General features: G+C 30.2%; 1 protein-coding gene across 1 annotated transcript in view; it reads left to right on the top strand.

Annotated features, from left to right (window-relative positions):
• LOC148277480 (uncharacterized) overlaps window positions 1-10,085 on the top strand; it is a 31,015-nt gene extending 20,930 nt beyond the window's left edge. Inside the window, exon 2 of the mRNA XM_088232837.1 lies at window positions 8,780-10,085. Coding sequence (XP_088088963.1) covers window positions 8,780-9,173 — 394 coding nt within the window. The 3' untranslated portion in view covers window positions 9,174-10,085. The remainder of the gene's footprint in view (window positions 1-8,779) is intronic.
• Window positions 10,086-22,212: the final 12,127 nt, after the last annotated feature.

Raw genomic sequence — 22,212 nt, 5'->3', positions numbered from 1 at the left:
TTAAAGGTTACGATTGCTTAAGATGAAATATATTTGGTTTTGTTTGTAGTTATTAACCACTGCCATATTGATTTCAAATGACTAATAGGTGCTAATTTAAATTTAGAATGTTCCATCAGTTTAACATGTTTGTTTCTGTATTTCTGAAAATATTTTTGGCGCAATTTTTCGTCAAGATAAATGAAACACTTGGTCACTTTATTTGTTTAATATACGAGCATATTACATTTATCTCTGATCTGTGAATATTATGTTCCTTATTTATTTGTTTAAAAATTTATTATTTAATGACACTTACAAAAAGTAAAGATTAGAGTGTTGTATGTAATTTTGATAAACATATGAAATAAATCTTTAGCACATTGGCATATTTTGAAAAGTAAGTTAATATATTTTCAATTATAATTTCAATGTGTTTAAGGTGTTAACATAAGTTCGGTCGGTTTTTTTACCAATCTTAAAAATGTGCTCCAAAAGTTGAAAATATTAATTAAACCTTTTTTAACATGTCTTTCTGTTCGCGTTTTCCACATTTTTCTGTCTGTTTTTTTCCAAATAAATGTAACTAGAGGACACAGCAAAAAAATACTACAAATCAGTCGATAATGTATTCTCCTTCACTAAGTAAACAGCAAATAATTCAATAGTTCATAGCATACTCTCCATGCACTGTGCATATATCGCGAGCAGCTTTGGCAGCAACGCGAACAGTAGAATGTGTCGAAAATGCGCACTTCCGTCTACTTGACATTTTATTTTGAAGGCTTGTTATCAAATAAAATAGTATATGTAACGTAAAAGCAAACACAATATCTTGTAAAATAGAAAAATTTCTTACGAATAACGTAAAACCCTTACCATTTTTTTAAATTTGGAAAAAAAAAGACGTAACTTATGTTTTTTATGTCAACACCCAATAAGTAAATAAGAAACAAAAAGCTTTAAAAAAATATTTTAAAATAACAATAAATTATTATTAATATTTTAGGCATTAACGTTGTGGTCAAACATTTTACCAAACGTTATTAAATATTTGTTTATCAGCACTTACCGACTTTTCTATGTCTACCGGTTTCGAGACGTACCCTTCTTAAAATGCGCGTCGTGTTGGTTCCATATTTTTGATTCACAACTATGATGAAGGTGGTAAGTGAGTTTTGCACGATGGTTTAATTGGCGTTCTGAAGAAGAGACGGGTACGTCTCGAAACTGGTAGACAAAGAATAGTCGGTAAGTGGTTATTTACGAATATTTAAAAAGATTAAGTAACAATAAACTGTTAAAAGCTTTTAAACATTTTTATATTTAATTTGATGAATGCAAAACTAACGTAGATACAAGTTGAATCGTGTTATAAACACGTTTTGTACAAAAAAAAACTAAAAAATAGACATTTGGAATTTTTTTACTATGTCCACTTATTTTTTGCATCGTTATTGATCTAACATATTATTCATAAACTTAATGTCTATAACTACTACTACTACCACCATCACGCCATTTCCCCGTAGGGGTAGGCAGAAAGAAAAAACTGCCACACACGTCTGTCCTGGCATACATTTCTAGCTTCCTCCACATTCATACATCTTGTCGTACATGCCCTTCGGTTCTGCCTGTTTTTGACTTGATCATACTTTCGATTTTGGTTTATCTAATCATGCTAGGTCGTCCTTGGTCGTCCTCGTCTCACGTTAGCGTTAATTTTTACCATATTTACTTGTTTGACCATTCTTTCGTCGTCCATTTGTTCTACATGACCAAACCATCTCAGAGAACCTTTCTTAATCTTATCATTTAAACCTGACTCAGATTTACACTCTTGCCTGATTTCATCATTCGAAACTCTGTCGTACATTGATTTCTCACACATTCGTCTAAGAGATCTCATTTCAACCGCGTTCACTCGGCTTTCATCCTTCTTCTGCCAGTTCCATGTTTCACTTTCAAAAATAATTCAAAAAAATATATCGTCGGTGATTCTGCAATACTGCGTACTTTCAATAGAATTTTATGGCAGAGGATCTAAAAAAGGTTTATGTTCATATATTACTTACGATTTCAATCAACCGAAGTTGAGTTTCTCAAAATGTTTGCAGACTGGCTAGATTTCATGCCTAGAGAGTAATTTAGATCTTTATTTGTTGCAATGGAGAGGTATTGAAATGCCAATAATAACAATAAAAGTATAAAATATAAAAAGTATTGGGCCAACTGTTTGTGACACCTGATTTTTATAATCCGAATCATTTCTATTAAACTTATATGTTATTCTTATTTATATATTATGTAGGTGCATATAATATGCATTTGTGTGTTCGTTTTGAATCAACGTTCGCGTATTATCAAACCTTATTTTATTGTTGTCATTATTTCGTATTTACTGCATTTTGTGGTTACCTACCGTATTGTATAGGACTCGTCGCACATTATTCATTCGATGTGTATCAGTTAAATTTTAAAATAAAATGCTTTTTTTTTCAGAATACGGTTTTGAAATTTAACATACTTTAAAAAAAGAAAAAATACAATTTATATCATTTCGTCATTTGAATTTTAACAAAAAGGTTTCTATCTTTTTACTAAGCTCTTTATTGTACCATTTTTAATACAATTTACAAGTTTTAAACAATTATTTTTTTATACTTACGCACCCACACACACGCATCCTCTCCCTCATTCATTCCCACACGCACATGTATCCTCTCCCTCATTCATTCACGCATACACACATTCACATACACATAAATACAAACGTCACACAAATACAATTACTAACGTCTTTTCTTATATATTATGTGTCATTATATTTACAGTGGATTTTTTTAATTGGCTTTAGCATTGTTAAGATTTTTCTACTAATTTTGTTTATGTAATACCTGTAAAAATCTCAAATAAAATAAAATAAAAAAATAAATAAAATAATATTTTTCGGTAAGAGTAATAGTTTCGGAGATTTTTGTAGAAAACCGCCAAAAGCAACCATTAAACTCCCCTCCACCCTCCCCCTCACCCCTCCTCATTAGCGGACCCGCCACCCGAGATCACTTCTTTTGGTCCAATTTGCCTGGGATATAAGTTGTTAGCAGGAATAATGGCGGAGGCAGAGATGGGCCAGTGACGTGCTGTATGCACTAATATCGGCGCATTAGTTAGCAAACGCATCCACTTACTTTCATTATTATTTCTTACGCGCACCCGTGGTGCACAGGGTACTGCATTAGTACTCGAATAGCATAGTATTCGGATCATTTTTATTACAGGAAGGTTCGGTGATCAGTCGGCTTCCGGTGCGAGTGCAGAAAAAATGAAATATTGCAGTGCAAAAACACTTTTGAAACAATATTTCACGTTCACCGTGTCAGGAATCAAACCCAGGATTTCAAGCGTGGTAGGCAAATGTGGCAATCACAACACTACGAAGCGAACGTATCTCAATTCGATTTCTTATTTCAAAATTTTGACCTGAAAGCAGCCATCGAGTCGAAATCAATTTCGGCTTTTGGTTATTTTTCACACAAAGAACTGAATTCGTCTTCTGCTTGGACACAGAAAAAACACTATCCACATCAGGTATTTCCTACCATTTAACGAACGTGCCGCTTAGACAACAATTTACTGTCATCGTTTTGCACTTTGGTCCCAACGAACTACGAGTATTTATAAAAGCATCCACTGTCATTATTTCTAAAAACAACACTTCCGTTTCTTCACAAGTTCTATGGTTTCTTTCTCCCATGGAAAGCTTATTGAAGCTTACATAATTACACTAGTTAAGATTGTCTTTCTTGAAGAATGACACTTGTTATCTTCACCCAATAATTTAAGGGGCTCTTTAACATAACATGAAGTTGTGGTCTAGCCACGAGGTGTCATGTTTCATACCGTAAGGGGTTCTAAACAATTTAATTACCAAATAACTGATTTGAGAGGAATCGAATATTATTTTAAACTTTGCACAGCTTAAAATATAACCGCATGGTTAAATCGAAACTCTACGCCACCGCTGGTATGCAAGTAGTTACTCTTCTAACTTAAGAGGTAAATATGCGGTAACAGAGCAGTTCGAGGTCTCGTATTCCCGATGTCCGCACTTCAAATCTAAACCGATTTTTTTATTTTAAAAAAGTATTTTTTAAAAATCTTTCAGTATTTTTGGAGTTCTTCAAAAATATTTAACATACATATATATCGTACATTCGAAGATGGCAGATTAAACTGTGCGCTTTTAAGGGTTGTCAAATGCTCCTAGCTCCCGTTAGAAACAATTTATCAACAAACAAAAAAACAATTGAAACACGCTGGTAATAAACATCTATAGCGTGTAAAAAAAATCATCCATCTAGTGCCATAATTAATGGAGAAAAAACGAGAAAACGTTTGGATAAAGAAAATTCAGATCGCGTTTCCTCTTAAGATGTTAGCGTATTTCCTTTTTTGTTAAAATTTATAAATCAAATACTTCACCAGAATACATTTTATAATTGAATTTACAATGTATTTCCTTCTCTAAGAAATCTTTCTTCTTCGTCTGATCATGATTAAACTTTTTTGTGACATTTAGATAAAACATATATATTTTGATTTGGTAGCATGTTTATTGTATATTACTGAGAGCACATAAGGAAAGTATAGAATAATACATTGTATCGGATTATAATTTTATAGCCGGGTTGCGGTCTATTGATAGTGTCGTTGACTCCGAATAAAGAGGTCTGAGGTTTGAACCCCGCTCTAAAAAATATAATCCATTTTATTTTATGGTCATTTATAATAATTAACAGAAAATGGCAAACAAATTCAAATATTTGGTAAATCGTAAGGAAGCAAATATTTTTTGGTATAAAAATTAATAATCACTTTTATTTTACAAAGGTTTCTCATTCCTCTTCGAACTCAAACCTCCCACGGAAATAAGGCCAGTCACGTGTTAAAACACGAAAGTATTCGTAAAATGAACACAATATAACGGCACCTTAATAAAGTGTGATTTTCCTTCCAGCAAATAAGAATTTAAATGGCCTTTCTGTTTTACTTTTTCTATCAACCCCACGATAATACCACTACTTTGTTCTATTTTTATCTTTCTAAGACTCAACAAACAAGTCGTTCATTTCAATTTGTGTTTTGGCCGCAAGCGTTCAGAATATTTGTTGAAATATTTTATGAATTTTAACGAAACGAAACATATTTATATTTATATTTTTTTATTATTATTTCTAGTTTCCGACTTATCAACGTTAAAATTATTGATCTACATCTTTTTACTTGGGTAAAAGTGAGATAGTTGCTCCACTTTCTGAATTTTATATTTGGTTAGAGAAAGCAATAAGTTAAAACCCCATTTTTTATATGAATAATGTATTAATTTACTACTATACCATAGTACTATATACCATAGTATCAAATAAAACATATCGATCTTACCTATTTGATTTATTTTACGATTGGCATTACTTATAAACCTGGTTTAAAATTAATCTTAGGCATAGTGACAGATAAAGGATAGGAATATTATCCTTATTCTATCAGTATATCAAGAATGGTATTCCCATCCATATTCTACCACTTTGCCAGGGCTTAACTTTGCACCAAGTTTATGAGTAAGGCTCCATACGTTTTAAAAACAAGTTGTATTTGCGACAGTAGATGCCTACTGTGTGGAATAGTTGACCCTGTTTAATTTTACTATTTGGGATAGTTATTCTTGGGCATAAATGACTCTGTCATTGTTTGGTATGAATTACATTTTTTTTACCAAATATTTTTTCACGTTCCCATTTATTGCAATAATTTCCATAAATAATACAATATTTGATCACCTAATTTTTGCACATGATGTATTGTACCAGATCGATTTTCCATTTTGTTTTCTGATACGTCTTCAAACACTCCGTATAAACGTAGTTATTTTCTGGTTTATCATCTGATTCAAATAATTATAATATAAGCTGGCAAGTATAACTCTAGATACGTCTAAAATCTTTTTCATGTGCATTTTTCTTATTTCTGATTCTAATTTCAAACCTTTGGATTAGCTGAAAACATTAATTTTTAATTTTTGGTTATATTTCTTTGCTTACAATCTCCTAAGAATTCTTGATGAAATCCTGTATCGTCGTGATAATTATTTACTGCATTGTACATTTTTCTCGATGTCCATGAAACAATCTCTTGGAAGTTCGCCCCGCTTGCCTACTTTACGAAACATCAGGTTCTGTGTTCTGTTACTGTTCTTGGGCAGTTTATGTCAGAACTACGGGACGCGAACCCGTTTAGGCGCATTGGAGCTGGCAGCCGAGAGAGATGACTGGAAGCTTCTTGTGGACACCATTTACTCCAACTCGGAAATAGACGTGGAATGATAATGATCTGTTACAGATTATTCTGCCCACTCATTACGGGACAGAAGAAAAATAAAATTCAATGCCAATATTTTAAGGGTTAGATGCCTCTAAAGCCATCCGTACTCATAAAAAATGGGATATCTTTTTTTTTTGGCAAGTATCAATGTCAACATAAATAAATAGAAATACCTAACATAAAATTCTCAAACGGCAGTTTAAATTTATTAGTTGATATATTATACTCACTAAAAATACAAATTTATAAATACTTACCTGGTAGAATCAAAAGTTAAACTTTAACGATAAAAAGACGTAATCATAATCAGAAATAGAGCCGCGTTGTGGTCCTGTGGCTAGTTTCTAAGAGTTATTTAAGTGGGACTCGTTAAAAATTGCCTCAAAAATTAAAATATTTGAGTAAATCATAAATATTTTATTTTAAATAAAAAACGTAGGTCTGAGTCAAATAAAATATGCTTTTTTTACGTATTATACACCTACCCCACATATCCGTGATGGACACATTGCGGAACGAAATAACATCTATCATATTTTGTTGGAATATCGTCGCTTTAATTCGTTTTTGTCCAACAGGCCATATTATAGAAATTGAGTTAAGTGTACCGAAATTTTGAGAAAACTTTTATTTATAAAATTCAAATAAGGGAAATATTATTTTTGTTAAACTTAGGGGTTTTTTAAACGAGTTTCTTTCTTTAGTTGTAGTCATTATTTATGCCTGTTTTCTTAAAAAAAACTTTAAAGCTCATTTTCGTAAGATTTGTGTTTTGGTCTGTTGTATAAAAATGAATTGAAACGACGATATATCGATCTGTCTCGATAAAGCAAGTATCCCACTTTTATTTCAGTTCCAATTTTTATAATAATCATTTCATATTATAAATTTTGTCGTTTTTTTTAAAATCAAATTGTTTTTACTCTGTTTTATTCTGTTTTTAAAAAAATATATATTTTGGTTTTTTATAATAATTACTGTTTGTTATTATTATTTTGTATACCTTTAATTAATCACACAATTTTATGCTTATTAATCATATAAAAACAATTTTAAATGCTGCAAATCTTTGAAAAAGAAAAGAAATAAACTTCTAATAAAATTAATTTCAAAATTAAAAAAAAACATTTTTTTAAAATGATTTACATTCTTAATACTGCATACAAATAACAAGTATAAATAATTGCACAATAATGATACTAAAACCCCTTTTTTGTGCAAAAAGGGCGTGAGTGAGCGTTATTAAGAAAATTAAGATGCATACTGGAAAATAAATTATGCAAATAAAAAAAATACCAGTTAAATATGCAAACGAATCTACAAAAAAGTTTGAAGTAGTTACATCCATAGGTAGGTTTAATTTATGATATAGTAATAATATCTGATTCTAAATTATAAGTGACGTTTACAAAACCATATCTAATTCTTCGAATGAGCTCTGAACGCTCGTAATTCATCTGAACGCTTTCATTGTGTCTATTTTTACTGATGTGTTTATTGACGGTCGTGTCAATCCATCACCGCTAGTTGACCTCTTGTTACATTCTTTGACCCTGGTATTTCTTCAGCGATATCTTCTTTATTTTATGCACATCCTTCTCTTGAAAGGTACAGAATATTATGACTTAATATGTTATGATCTCCGTGCACAATGAAGTAATAAAATATAGATTTTTATGTGTGCACGTTGTAATTCCGTTAAGTTTATGACTTAGTCGATTTTTGTTTTTGTAACTTAAATGTTCTAATACTCAGTAAAAAAATGTTTCATTATTTCTAAATAAAATGAAAATTAAGTCAATCAAATTAATTTTTCTAAAATTACATTACCAAATCACATCAACCGAGTTTCATATTTTCTAAAATTGGATTATATTAAAAATAAGTTTGTGCATAAAGCGTATCACGACTTATTCTTTTTTATATAAACTAGGAAGTTCACATCTATAAACATTTTTGAATGACTGCATTTCACATTTAAAAAATATTATATTCACAAAGCTCAACTTATCCAAAATAAATAATAATTCTATGGACTAAAAGTTGGATAATACAAAAAAAATATGGACACGAGAAAATGTTTACATTATAATTACTTTGATTTACGCACCTATTTTTCTTAGAAGGCCTTAATATTTAAATAGTTGTTGAATAATTTTATTCTCTGAATTAAGAAGAAAAAAAAATGGCTTACACAAAATTTTTAGAAAATTTAAGAAAATTAATTTTACCATCATTTATAATATGAATATGATAAATTTAGTCAAAATAAAGTAAAATAAGTCCTTTTTAAGCGCAGTGAATCAATTGTCAACTAACCATTATTGAACGAATTCTAAAATATAATTAAAAATGTATTAGGTTAATGAGAGGTTGGTTCTGTTCAAAAAACTAATTTGAGTTTTTTTTTATTTCACAGATATATTCACTCGAAGGAAAAGCCGTTCAAGTGTACAGAATGCGGCAAAGGTTTCTGCCAGTCCAGAACCCTAGCGGTCCACAAGATCCTCCATATGGAAGAATCTCCCCACAAGTGTCCAGTCTGCAGCCGCAGCTTCAACCAGCGCTCCAACCTCAAGACGCACCTCCTCACCCACACGGACATCAAACCGTACAACTGCTCCTCGTGCGGCAAGGTCTTCCGGAGAAACTGCGACCTCAGGAGACACAGCTTGACCCATAACCTCGGGGGGTCTCTCCCTATCTCCGGTACTGGAATAGTGAACGTGAATACTGTCAGTTCCATTCACGACATTATAAGTTCTAACTACCCTATAGACACCCTTGCAAGCAGAAATGATCTGGACAAATAAACAAGTGAACAATTGTATTCCTTTTAGTTTTTTATTCTGTGATTTATGGTTAATATTTTACGATGTAAAATATATATGTTTTTAATACTTAAGCAATTTTTATGGTAACTCCGCTAATTTTAGACCTAATTGTATTTTTCTTGATCTCTCTATTATTTTAATATCAAAATCATCACAATTTTCCTATCTGCACCTTGTAATGCATAGGGCACTGCATTGACATTCCAATGGGAAACTTTAGCCCTACAGGAAATCTGATTATAAAAAATGTTTTCTAACTCATGGTAAAAAGTAGAGCATTTAATTATGCAGAAAAGTTTTTTGAAAATGTTCAAAAATATATTAAAAAATATTTTATCGAAAACTAACTACTTTTGACGACGCCACTAGTTCATATGAATCAACCAATCATAAGAGAGTGAAGATTTTCGATTAACTTACCGTAAACGGACCAATCGGTAAAACTGACCGAGAAGAGGTGGAAAGAACTTGAAACGTCCCTTTGAAAAATAATCCTTCTTAAACGATACATAAAAAAAAATTTTTTTTTGCTTAGTAATAGTTGATTGACAATTTTTCAATTAAAAATCACTGAACTTCCTCATTGTAGCGTATCTGTATCCCTTTTGCAACAAGTAAAATAAGGCTATCAGTGTGCCAGCGAAAAATAATAAAATGTTGCGGAGTATTACTAGCTTTAAAACCAATATTTCTCCACCTTCTCAGGAATCGAAGTCAGGATCTCAAACATGTTCATATCAAATTAATTTTCAATATTTGCAAGTCTCTAAAATGAGGGTTTAATACCCCAGCATAGGATTTTTTCCAAACATGTTTTTTGTGAAACTGTAAAAAAATATTGGTCAAAAATTAAGAAAGAAAAACATTTTTATCAACAATTAAAAAAATAAATATTCACTAACATTTCGCATGAAAAATCGTATTTTTAAAAATACAAACGTAAATAGATATTATCAATATGTTGCATTTACATTTTGCAAGTACATATTTAATTCACTTCATAATTTATTATTAGTGGTCTTCTACTGCATATTCATTTTAAATAATTGCAGTCGGATTGTTTTTTATTAATTTTTTTTGTTAATAATAAAAAAAAAAACAGAAAATAATAGTGGTGTACCTTTTTCTCGTACAAACATAACAATAATGTTGCACGATGTGTAAATGCTTACACCAGCTACTGACAGTTAACAGGTCCAATGGTAACACCTATTTAAAACAATGTTTTGAGTATGTCTAAATGTTTACAGACTGGCTGGATTTCCTCCCTAAGGAGTAATTTAGATCAACATTTGTTGCAACAGAGAGGGAAAACATTTTTGAGAAGGGAATATGGAAGTCTAAGCATTTACAAGGCTTATGACCTGTCATTGGCTGGTTCAAGGGGTGTAACATTCACCATTCTGCCTATGTTTGAATATCCACATCTCTTCAAATCTTCCATCCGTTAACTTTTATGAAGTAAAAGAGCCGAAACCTTTATCCTGTTGATGAGATTCATCCGGCTGAACCAATTTACCCACTAGGCAACGCCTGGAAACAATTTTCCAGTTTTTGTACATCTTCTTTTACCAGTTAGTTAATTCAACAATGTTTTGAATATGCCCAAATGTTTGCAGACTGGCTGGATTTCTTCCGAGAGGAAAAATATTTTTGAGAAGGGAATAGAGAAAAGTCCAGGCATTTACAGGACTTATGACCTTTTATTGGTGTCAGAATGGTGAATGTTACACAGTCTGTAAAGTGGCCACTCAAACCAGCCAATGACAGGTCATAAGTCATGTAAATGCCTAGACTTCCTTATTACCTCTTAAAAAAAAAATCCTACTCTGTGGCAACAAATGTACAGCTATTTTATTTTTAACAAGTTCCTTTTCTGTGCTTTTTATCAAATTCTCAATTTATTTTATTTGAATAAATTAGCGACATTAAAATTGAAATTTTTACAAAATTAGTAATTCAAAGTGTTATTGTTTTGTCCATTTTTTTAATAAATATAATTTTTCTCTCGCCTTGTGTTATAATATAAGAATTTATTACTATTTAAAATGGCGGGCCTCCAAGAGTCGGATGAATCGAATCGTAAAAAATGAAATAAGTAGTAACGTTTAGATACGTCTAAATGGTAAAATCGTATTATTTCAAATTGTTTTTGTCCATAGACATAAACGCAACAATGACTCAACTTCAAAATTTGAAGAATCATTTAATGGTTATACACATTTTTATCCACATAGCCATATTGTCAGGAAATAAACATTGTTTTCATTTCTTAATTTTACAAATTTTTAAGAAGAACCGTCATCGCTGTCAAAAACTGTATTGATTTTCTGTATAACACGTTTTGTTTGAAATATTATTGTGTACGTTTTGTAAAAAGTTGTACAAAATTTAAGTAAGAATTATAATTCTGTGATCTGATTATGTTCACTTTAAATCTTTATTATATGTAAATTTTAGAAGAAAAGTTTGAATTTTTATTGAAATGTTAATATTTAACATAAGAAAATCTGTATTTTGATATAAATTTACTGTTCGCAATTAAGTGTAGCTTTTAAATTTATTCATTGAAAACATTCCGTCCTTGAAAAATAAAGAAGTTTATAAAATATTATGGTTTTTTTATTTCAAACTGTATGCCTTTACTTTTAAAATGATTAATAAAACGATTATTTTAATATAAAAATTAAATACTGATTTAATTCTAATTTAATTAAATTAAACACAATATTATTGAAGTTTTGTAAGGTTAATAAAATAATATACTTTTATTGAATTTTATTTTACTTGTATATTTTAAATATACAAGAGTGTATAATGTGACACGTTTCGTCTTGTTGTGACATTATTAAATTAACTTAAATATTTACAAACGTTCCTAAAAATAGTAACAGTAATTTCTGTTTAATAATATGGGTGCATAATAGTGCTTATAGTTTTAGGGGGGCATAATTTGATGCCGAAAGTTTTTATATCGACTCAAAAAAGATAGTTAGTTATTTGTTAAAAATATACGAAACTATTAAATATTGCAGTGAATCAACTTATTTCAAGTCCGAAGACTATGAAGTTAAATAAATAAAAAAATTGGTAAAAAATGTATTCACCGTCAATCTTACCGGAAAACTAATTCGGAACTCCAGGCATGGCTGGCAAATGCACTAACCAGAACACTATGGGGCGAATTTATCTCAAATATCCGCTCAATTTCCTTATTTAGGATTTTTACCTTATATTTAATTGCCATCGAGTCAAAAATGTGTGCTTTTGTTTTACACACAGAAGTGTATTATTTATTCTACCCGGACACAGAAAAAAACCATTGCACTCTGGCAAATATTGCTGCATGTGAGCTCAAGAAAAGTTTTTTTCAATACAGCAACACTAGGCTTTGGCACAAAATCGCCGGAGGCTATTTGTGAGCGCTGTAAGATCCAGTTAGGGACAGATATGGAATAATTGTGACGATAAAATACCATTATTTTTAATTCCATAAAAGGAGTATGTTCAAATATTTCATATTTTATTTTGATCACGTTGAATAATGCATATTCTCATACCATTATTTTTATTTGTAACCTTTAAACTAAGCTCAGCACAAAACAGAATAAGTTCCGACATACATTTATTAAAGTGAAACGTTGAATCAGCAGAGGAAAAATGAACTCTTTTAAAATGCGGTCGTGAGAAATCGATGTTTGGTGGGGTTACGAATAATAAAATAAGACGGAATTGCAAATCTGAGACAGTTATCAACAATGTTTTGAGTTTGTATATTTTTTTGTTGACAAGGACTGGATTCAACTCCCAAGAGAGCTGTTAATATTAACACAGTGTGTAAATTGCCCACTTAAACCACCCAATGATGGATCATAAGCCATGTGGATGCCTAGACATCTATATTATCTTCTCTAAAGATTTTTTCATCTCTGTTGTAATATGTTAATTTTAACAGCTCCCAGGGGGGTTGAATCCAGTCCTTGAATACAAAAATTTGTACAAAATCAAAACATTGCTGATAAATTCACCTGGTCCAAGAAGTAATATAAAAATTAAAAATATTTTCAGGCGTTGCCTAGTATGTAGGTAAAATAATTCAATCATATGAATCACACCCGCAACAATAAAGGTTTCAACTCTCTTATTTCATAAATGTCAACAGATGGAAGAATCGAGGGAATATAGATGTCAAATATAGGCAGAATGGTGAATGTTACACAACGTGTAAAGTGGCCACATAAACCAGCCAATGACAGGTCATAAGCCCTGTGGATGCCTAGACTTCTACATTCCCTTCCCTAAAGAGTTCTTTGCTTATGTTGTAATATGTTGAGACAGTTATTTTGGATCTAAATAAGACAGTCTCTGAGTGGTGTGTTTTTCATCAATTCCTTCCATATCCCGTCTTTCCTACCCGCCTTAAAAATAAAGAATAAATGAAAAGGTAATAATTGGTTACCCCTGTGGTATAATAGCTCATGCAAATCACGGGGCCTCATACACATATGGATCTGGGTTTGATTCCCGCTGAGATCACAAAAATCGAATGCTATGTTTTCTCAAGCCTGGTTGCTTTATGCTGCAATTCACCACATTGCAAAAAATATTTACGAAAAGATTTCGAACACGTCTAAAAGTGTGAAGACTAGGCTAGATTCCGGAGTTACAGTTAAATATTTCCCTAAGGAGGTCACACTTTGTGAGCTCCGTACGTTCAAAAAATTAAAACAACGATAATTTTTTTTTGTTAGTGTACAAGTGTTATACATCGTTGGATACGTGATTTTTAAGGGTTTCTAACGGTGTTTTTTTTTATGTATATGTTATGGTTTTACAGTTATTCGTAAAAAAAAGTGTGATGAAAGAATGGTTAAGATATATGTATCAAAAACGAATAGCAACGTAGGACAAGGGAGACCAAGGAAGATATGGTACGTTCAGGTAAACCAAATCTCAAGTCTGGTTATGCCAAAATCAGACGCAAAGGAGCATGTTTGAGGATGGATTTGACAGAAGCGTGTGGCGTTCCATCTTTTCTGCCTATTTTTATAAAGAAATGTGTTGATGGTTGTAGTAGTTTCCTAACATTAAGATTGCAAAAATAATTGCTTTGATACATTCGAATAATATTTATTGCTATCGCGTGGATAACGGTGCACTTTTCCTTTCAATGACTTGAATGAATGGTTTTATAGTAAGTAATAATTTACACAACACACAAACTAAATGCATCCGGTCCCCTGATGTATTAAGACTTGTAATCTTATAGAATTAGTCACAAACTTATGGTCTGTAATGTTATGTTGTGTTGGCACTATTTGGATCAGAAACGCCAAAGGCTAAATAAGGAGTGGTAATGAGTTGGACATATGTATACACGGTGCCATGAAATTCAAAGATAGTAAAAATCTTATGTTTTGATGACATATTGTTATATTTAGATTTCAAGCATTATTAACAAAAGAAGAATACAATTCTTTTTGAAATAAAACCATAACTTGAATATTGTAATTATTTTCTCTTATTTGAAAGAAGGGAGGACTAAAAGCTCCGTATGGATCCGCCGGCAAAAGGATTTTTAAGCCAGAGTAAACAAAAAAATTTTCTTTTATTTTTTTTTATTATTTCATTATTATTCTTATGTTTTATTTATTTTTTACGTGTGGAATGATGCGGAGTGGCTATTTCAATGTACGCTTTTGTTCTTCTATTTTTGACATTGTATTTAGTAATGTATAGGAAACTATAATTGGCCTATAATTTTGGTTTATTTGTAATTTTTTTGTTGTTGTAATAGCTGTTGTTTTCTTTTAATAAATACATAAAAAATAATCTTGGACGAATGTTTTTGACTTGATAACAACTTAAATTCATAAAAGTGAAACTGAGTGTACTTGGCTTTTTTTAAAAAATAAATATTTGCGTTCTTATAATTTACCCAAATATTTCATTTTGAGGGCCATTGTCAATGAGTTGTAAATAACTCACTATTAGAAAATGGAAATCGAGTTGGGATAGAGTGGGATTCGAACCACAGACCTTTGGTCTGTGAATCCGAGACACTAGTCACAGGACCACAACCCGGTTTTTTGCCTGCCATGCCTTAATTTAATATTTCGTATTTCCTGGACTAGAGCATTCCACCTGACGCATGAGACTGATCATCTTGCCTTTATATAGAATTCAAAAGATCGCTTAAACACTGCGAGTACCAATTCAGTGCCTTTGCACCACTGGGTGAAATTTATGAAAGAAAGTATCACCATCAAAAAGAAACAATAGTTAAATGCTCATATATTCTCATCACCTCTTCTACACCCAATGATGGATAGAGCAATTTAAATACTGAGACCACCGTACGGTCGTTATTTTTTATCATTATTGATTAAAATTTTCTATGAAAAAAAAATGTTCTCAAGCAATTTGTTTCTTTTTGCGACAGTGTTTATTATAAATATATTGTATATAAAATAAAATAAATAAATTGTTAGTCAACAGAAATATTTTTGGTTTCGTGATAAAATTTTCTCTGCACCATTTAATATTTTCATTAAAATATAAATTATTAATTTTACAACTGTAATGGAAGATTGAGTCTGTATTCGGAAATGCAATGGATAATTCTTTTTTAACGTTTTATTTTTATTTTTATTTAACAATTTGTACAAAACATAAATTTTTAATTAGCAAGCTTATTGCTTAATGCCAATTTCTTCCAACTAACCAATAAAATAAAAGTTTTTTTTTAAGTCAAGTTACAAAACATATTTACTAGAAAAAAAAGCTACAGATACGTACATAAAAATAAAAATAAATAAATACATGAAAAACTATCTTAAACCAATACCATTACTCAATGAGAAAAAGGAAAAAAAGGAAACAGGAAAAAAAGAGAGATTAAGGAAGAGAAAGGGATATTTTTTCAGATGTGATTTAAAGAGAGATACTGTAGTAACATCTTTGATGGTGGATGGGAGATTGCACAGTCGAGTCGCATAGATAATATGTGATTTAGAGAAGAAAGAGGAATTGTGAATGAGTATTAAGAGAATGCTTTTAGAATTAGAACGAAGAGGTAAACCGTGAACTGATAAGCGTTGAATTTATTCAAGAACATATATGTATATAGGAGCGTTAGGACTATGAAGTTCATTGAACAGAAGTGAGAAGGAGTGATGCTGTCCGCTGTCTAATTTTAAGCTATTTCAGTTGCCTACGATAATTGGAAATGTGGTCATATTTCGTAAGACTTTTTTAAGAGAAGAAAAGAGATGTTTTTACAGACATGATTTAAACAGAGATACCGTAGTAACATCTTTGATGGTGGGTGGGAGATGATTCTACAGTCTTGTTCTAATCGTCTTAATCGGACGATTTTTGAAACATAAAAAAATTGTTCGTTGCCATGTTTTTTTCTCCACCGTGTGGATACATACTTAATATTTTAATAATATGTAAGCGTCGAGGCAGATTTACGACCAAGAAGAAGAGGTGATGATGTAAGTATTATTTAAGAAAAAAGGAAGAGAAAAAAAGAGTTTAATGAGCAAAGAAGTTGTAGGCGTTGCCATCTGACCCCGCATTCCTGCCAGCCATTCAATAGAGCCAAATTAATTATTATTTTCCGACTTAAACACTTGTATTATGACCGATAAATAACAAAAACGCACTTTGAAAGTATTACTGTGATTAAAATAAAATAACTAATTAACGAATCGAGAAAGAAAATCATGTAAAAATACTCAGTAATCAAATTTTAATAGCGAAAAGTATAATAATTGACTAATTATGAACATAATAGTGGGCTTTTATTTGTATATCCATATGGTTTTATCGACAAATTTTCATTTATTTATTGGTAAAATGAATTTATGTCTGGGTGGTCTTTTTCGTTTGAACCTAAAATGGAAGAGTTTCATTCAGACTCTAAAGAGCTGCAACGTAAAATGTGCGTATTTGCATTGCACTTTTTCAGTGGTGATCAATCATGTTAAACTCATGTTTCTCTCACAACTCTCTATTTCTAAAATTTAAATTATATACACGTACTTATTAAGTAGCATATCTTCATGAAATGACTCCAAGATGCCTATCGGAACTCTGTACTCGTATTAGGGAAAATACATGTCAGGATCGGAGATCGGCTCCTCTGCCTGGAACCAATGAGGAAGATCAGCTTTTGTTATTAGTTAATAGATTATTTAAATAAGCCAAAATTTGTTCATTTTATTTTATACATCGTATTATCAGCGCTTTGATTTTTTAAAGTTTCGCATTTCTGAAATAACTCTGTGAGTGACATCAGAGGTTTTTTTATGTCAGTTCAGTTAACGGTAAGTAAACCGGATATCCTTCGCAGCTCTCTTATCATTGCTTGATTCATATGAATCAGTGACATTATTCAAAGTCATGCGTTTTAATCAAAATATTTTCTATAATTTTTTTCATACATTTTAAAGAAACTTACAAACAATTTAGGGCTCTAATTTTTACCACGCGCGAGAAAACATTTTTTGTATCCGATTTCCCGTAGGGCTGAACTGCCTCATTGCCTTCATACTTGCAAACCGTCAACAGTCCCAGTCAGTTCAAATCTCAACTGAAGTCTTACTTATTTCGTCCATCAATTTTAAAACTAGAAAATATCATTTGAAATTTTTGCTTAATTAGAATGTAAGCTTACGTATAAAATTGTAAAACGTCCTTGAGGTGATTTTTTACAAAAATAGCGTTTGATAAATCAGCCAAATATGATTATTTTTATTAATAGTTTTAATGTGATTTTGTCCTTTGAGATTGTAAGTTTCTCAAGTAGTGCTTCTTATTTGCATTATAAGATGTATTCTTTTATTATCTTTCAAATCAATAAATAATGATAATGAAAGATTCAACGAGAGTTCTTCATTCATTAGAAAAGCATTATGTACATAAGTATCGAAAACGTCCGCTTCGTAATTAAGTGAATGAAAAGCGAAATTGCCTTGCATGAGGCATGGTTCTATTCCAGACATGGTTGACATGAAATATTTATTTACTAAGGTGTTTTTACACTCGAATATTTCATTGTCCCTGTGACTTTACAAATAAAATAGGATAAATTTCATGAGTTAATTTCACCATGATAAAGAATGATGAATAGCTTTGAAACTTGTAAGTAGAAAAAAAAAATTAGGACTTAAAAACAAAGTTAGTGAATCAAATGTTAGTTTCTTGAAATCTTCGGTTTAAATGAGTAAATTAACAAAATATTATTTCCCAGAATGCTTCGTTTTAAACCACGGTTTACGACAACTGTCAAGTGACATAACTTCCAATGTGTCACTTACCAACTACTAATCTACCTCCGTAAAATTCAGTCACACGTATTATTCGCACTTACATTACGGTGGGCTAAGGGATTAAGCCTTTGAAGGCTGTAGTAATTTCAGCAAGGTAAACGTTCTTCACACCCCATTTGGCTCCTACCTGAATCGCAAGAGAAGTGATCGTCTGAAGAGGGATTCGGCGTAAGCCTGATGTGCTTGGATAGAGGCAATAATGATATCACAATCACATCAGAGCTTTTGCCACTCAGAGGATTAAGGAAATGGCAGATGTTATCGGCAATGTTGCACATTTTGGTATTTCAAAGTTTAAAAAAAAAACGTTTTAATTTATATGCACGTATTATTTGTTTATTTATTTTATTTAAGAAAAAAGGCCTGAATTTATTTTTTTTTTAATATAAGCTAAGTACAAATACAGTAAGTAATAATTTTAAAATATGTGTAGGAACCAAGATGCAGAGGATAGTGCAAATAAAATGTGAAATTCAATGTTTTTTAAAAAAGAGTGAAAAAAATGTTAACTATAAAAAAAAAAACTTAAAAATGAAATTATAAGTAAACAAAAAAGACAAAATATTTTTTGAAAAAAAAATTTTTTTGTCTTATTACAAAATGGTGAAATACAAAATACAATATAAAATTTGTTTTTTTAAGTAAAATTTTAAAATATGGTTTGAAAATATATTTTTAAAGTATATTGTAGTAAGAGTATAAGATAATATAAGTATTTTGTTAAAATGTACTATATTATCTTGTGTGGTTAAAGGAATCATCAGGTGATTTTTAATTTCAATAAAATTTGTCTACGATATAATTATTATTATAAACATAACTTATGTATCGCCATTTTCATAATACAATACCTCAAGGGCAATTTACAACGTAATTATATCATCATCATTCCCTTTTCGCATCTAATGATGCATAGACTACGACATTGGTCAACCAATCGCAGTGTATCTAGATCATTTTTTATATATATTGTTTAATATAATTTTTTTATTCATATATTTATAGCAGTATTTAAGAATTATTTTAACATTATCTAACTTATAACTCAAAAGTGATTTATTGAAACTTTTGAACATGTGTAATGTTAAATCAAATAAAAAAGTATATTTGACTTTGACTTTGATTTACCATTCGAAATGGTTTTATTATTTTTTCCATTTGTAAAACTTCACATAATTATGTAAAAGTTTTTTTTAATTTTTTATTCAATTACCTATATATACTAGAAAAGAAAAATACTATTGTAAAAGTAACTCTAACTAATACTTAGGTAACTTATTTTTATGTTACTGAATTTTTGAAAGTATTTTTTGCAGTTTACGTATTTTTTTATATTAAGTTAGAAAAATTGATATGTTATTCAGAATTTAATTTGATATTTTTCTTGAATTTAAACATAAATAATAATCAAAAAACGCGTTTACTCGTAATAAATTATTATTATGAATTCAATAAACTTTTTCTAAGAAATTCCTCCCAAATTCATATAAAGAGCTAAATACTCGTAACAATAATGCCCCTTAAAATGGGAGTCTAAAAAATGTATTCGCAAATTTTCTGACGGATTGCACAAATTACTCTTGTAGAAGAATTGAATCCATCGAGACCTCAATAGTGTCACCATCTTAGTCCCAAAGGTAGGGTGAAGTTGGAAAGTAAAATAACCATGATGGCATTATCACCCGACGAGAGAGAAATTAAATCCTCATAAATAAAAGAAAAGTCTATGGTGTTAATTCCCCATGGTGATGGTATACAGACGCCATGCTGTCTCACGCGTGTGGTCTCATGGTAACACAGCTTTATTCGCCAAAATACAATACAATACATCCGATACAATATACAGGTACACAAGAAAGGTATTGTTAGACACGTTCATTTATATTGGTCGCAGATAAGATGCAAACAATTTGAATACCAAAAAAAAACAAAAAAAAAATGAGCTTTAGTTTCAATGTTTTCTAAGACTAAAGTTACTAATATATTTTCATACGTGGGTACATAAAAATATGTTTAATTACATAGAAATTAATATAAAAATTTAACATTCTTATTTCTTTATGTAACTCATTGTACAATTTTAAACTCATAATATAAGAAATCAAACACGATTTGAGTATATTAAAAACTTTATTTAATTTTTACAAATATAAAAACGAAAATTTCGTGACAATTGTTTCGCATTGTTAGGACATTTTCAAACGAATATGAAGATTATATGGATTGAATGTCCTTATTTTGTTATTTAATTAAAAGTACTTAAGTCAAAAATAAAAACAATCTTACGAACATTAATCATAATTGTGGGAAAAACCAATAGTTAAGGGCAAGGCTCAGAGTTAAAAAGGTAATGGGGAAATTAGGTATTTATATTTTAATTTCGAGAAAAAAATTATAACAAAGTTAGTATTTATTGACATACTTGTATGTATTGTGAGATATTTTATGAAGCTTCATAGTTTTCTATCTTTGTATAATTGAAAGTGTTCAGTAGACTCAAATCAGTGTTTGATTTCTTAAATTATAAGTTTTACATAGAGTTCTACAAAATAAACACCAAATCAATCAATAATACAAATGTAACCCCGTGTCGGTGAGATTATGTTTACCTTGTTGGTAATCTTTTTTTTCTTTAGTTTCATTGTGTTTTCATTTGTATTTTTCATTTTATTTAGCTCATTTATAGTTATTTTCTGAATCCAAATTGAAAATTATATTTTATTTTTAGTTTTACATTTTATTACACAAACATATGCTAGTTTTAAGTATAATTAATGTTTTTTTAAATTTTTTTTATTGATTAATATAATTAAACAACTGATACATGTTTTTTTTTACAATCTCATTTTATTATTTAATGTTTTAGCTGTTACTTTTCAAAAAAGAGACTAACTCTTGTGCGCGGACTGTGCCTTACACTGTTATATTTATTTAGTAATTTGAAATTATACATTTTCGAATACACATGAGAAAATAATTAAAATTACACGAAATAAAAAGAAAATAGTAATAAAGTAATACTAATTAAAATAGAAAACTATTTTTACTTAGGATCAAAAAAAATTTTTCAATTTATTTTGTATTCATTTACTGATCTTACATTAGTTGTAATAGTTTTTCATTCATTAGGGAGATTTGTATACTTATCAGTTTTCATTTAATTATTCAATTACCATACCCCTAAATGATTTTTTTATCGCCTTTTTATTACCACCACCCTTTTGGCATCTAAAAGTGTATAGGACACTGCATCGGTGTACCAAATGCAGCGAAATCTGGATCGCTTATTATTATAATAGTTAGAAAAAAAAACATTTAAGTTTGTAAGTGAAAATTCTTGATGGAAGTTCATTGTAATTTATTATATGAATAAAAGACGAGTGATACTTCCAAATTTGTCGATTATAGTATCACTCATCTTTTATTTATATAATATATTATAGTTAGATAATTTATAAAGCGCCAGTTCTGTGAAAATCTCCTTAAGGGCGCTGAAATGTCGCATGAAAGGTAATTTGATCAGTCGCACGATTAGGGTCAATATTTCACGTCCACTCTGCCAGGATTAAACAAAATTAAGAATATAGTGCTGCGTTGGTTTTTTTTTGGAATGGTTTGTTTGTTTTTGTTATGGGACGTGATCTTCGTAGTCCTGATTCGAACACAGCGACAGTACCACG

This window comes from Micrasema longulum, unplaced genomic scaffold (genome assembly GCF_059751315.1).
Source record: "Micrasema longulum isolate JH-2025_06_02 unplaced genomic scaffold, ASM5975131v1 h1tg001027l, whole genome shotgun sequence".
NCBI classification, from domain to species: Eukaryota; Metazoa; Arthropoda; class Insecta; order Trichoptera; family Brachycentridae; genus Micrasema; species Micrasema longulum.
This window is presented reverse-complemented; position numbering and strand designations above follow the sequence as displayed.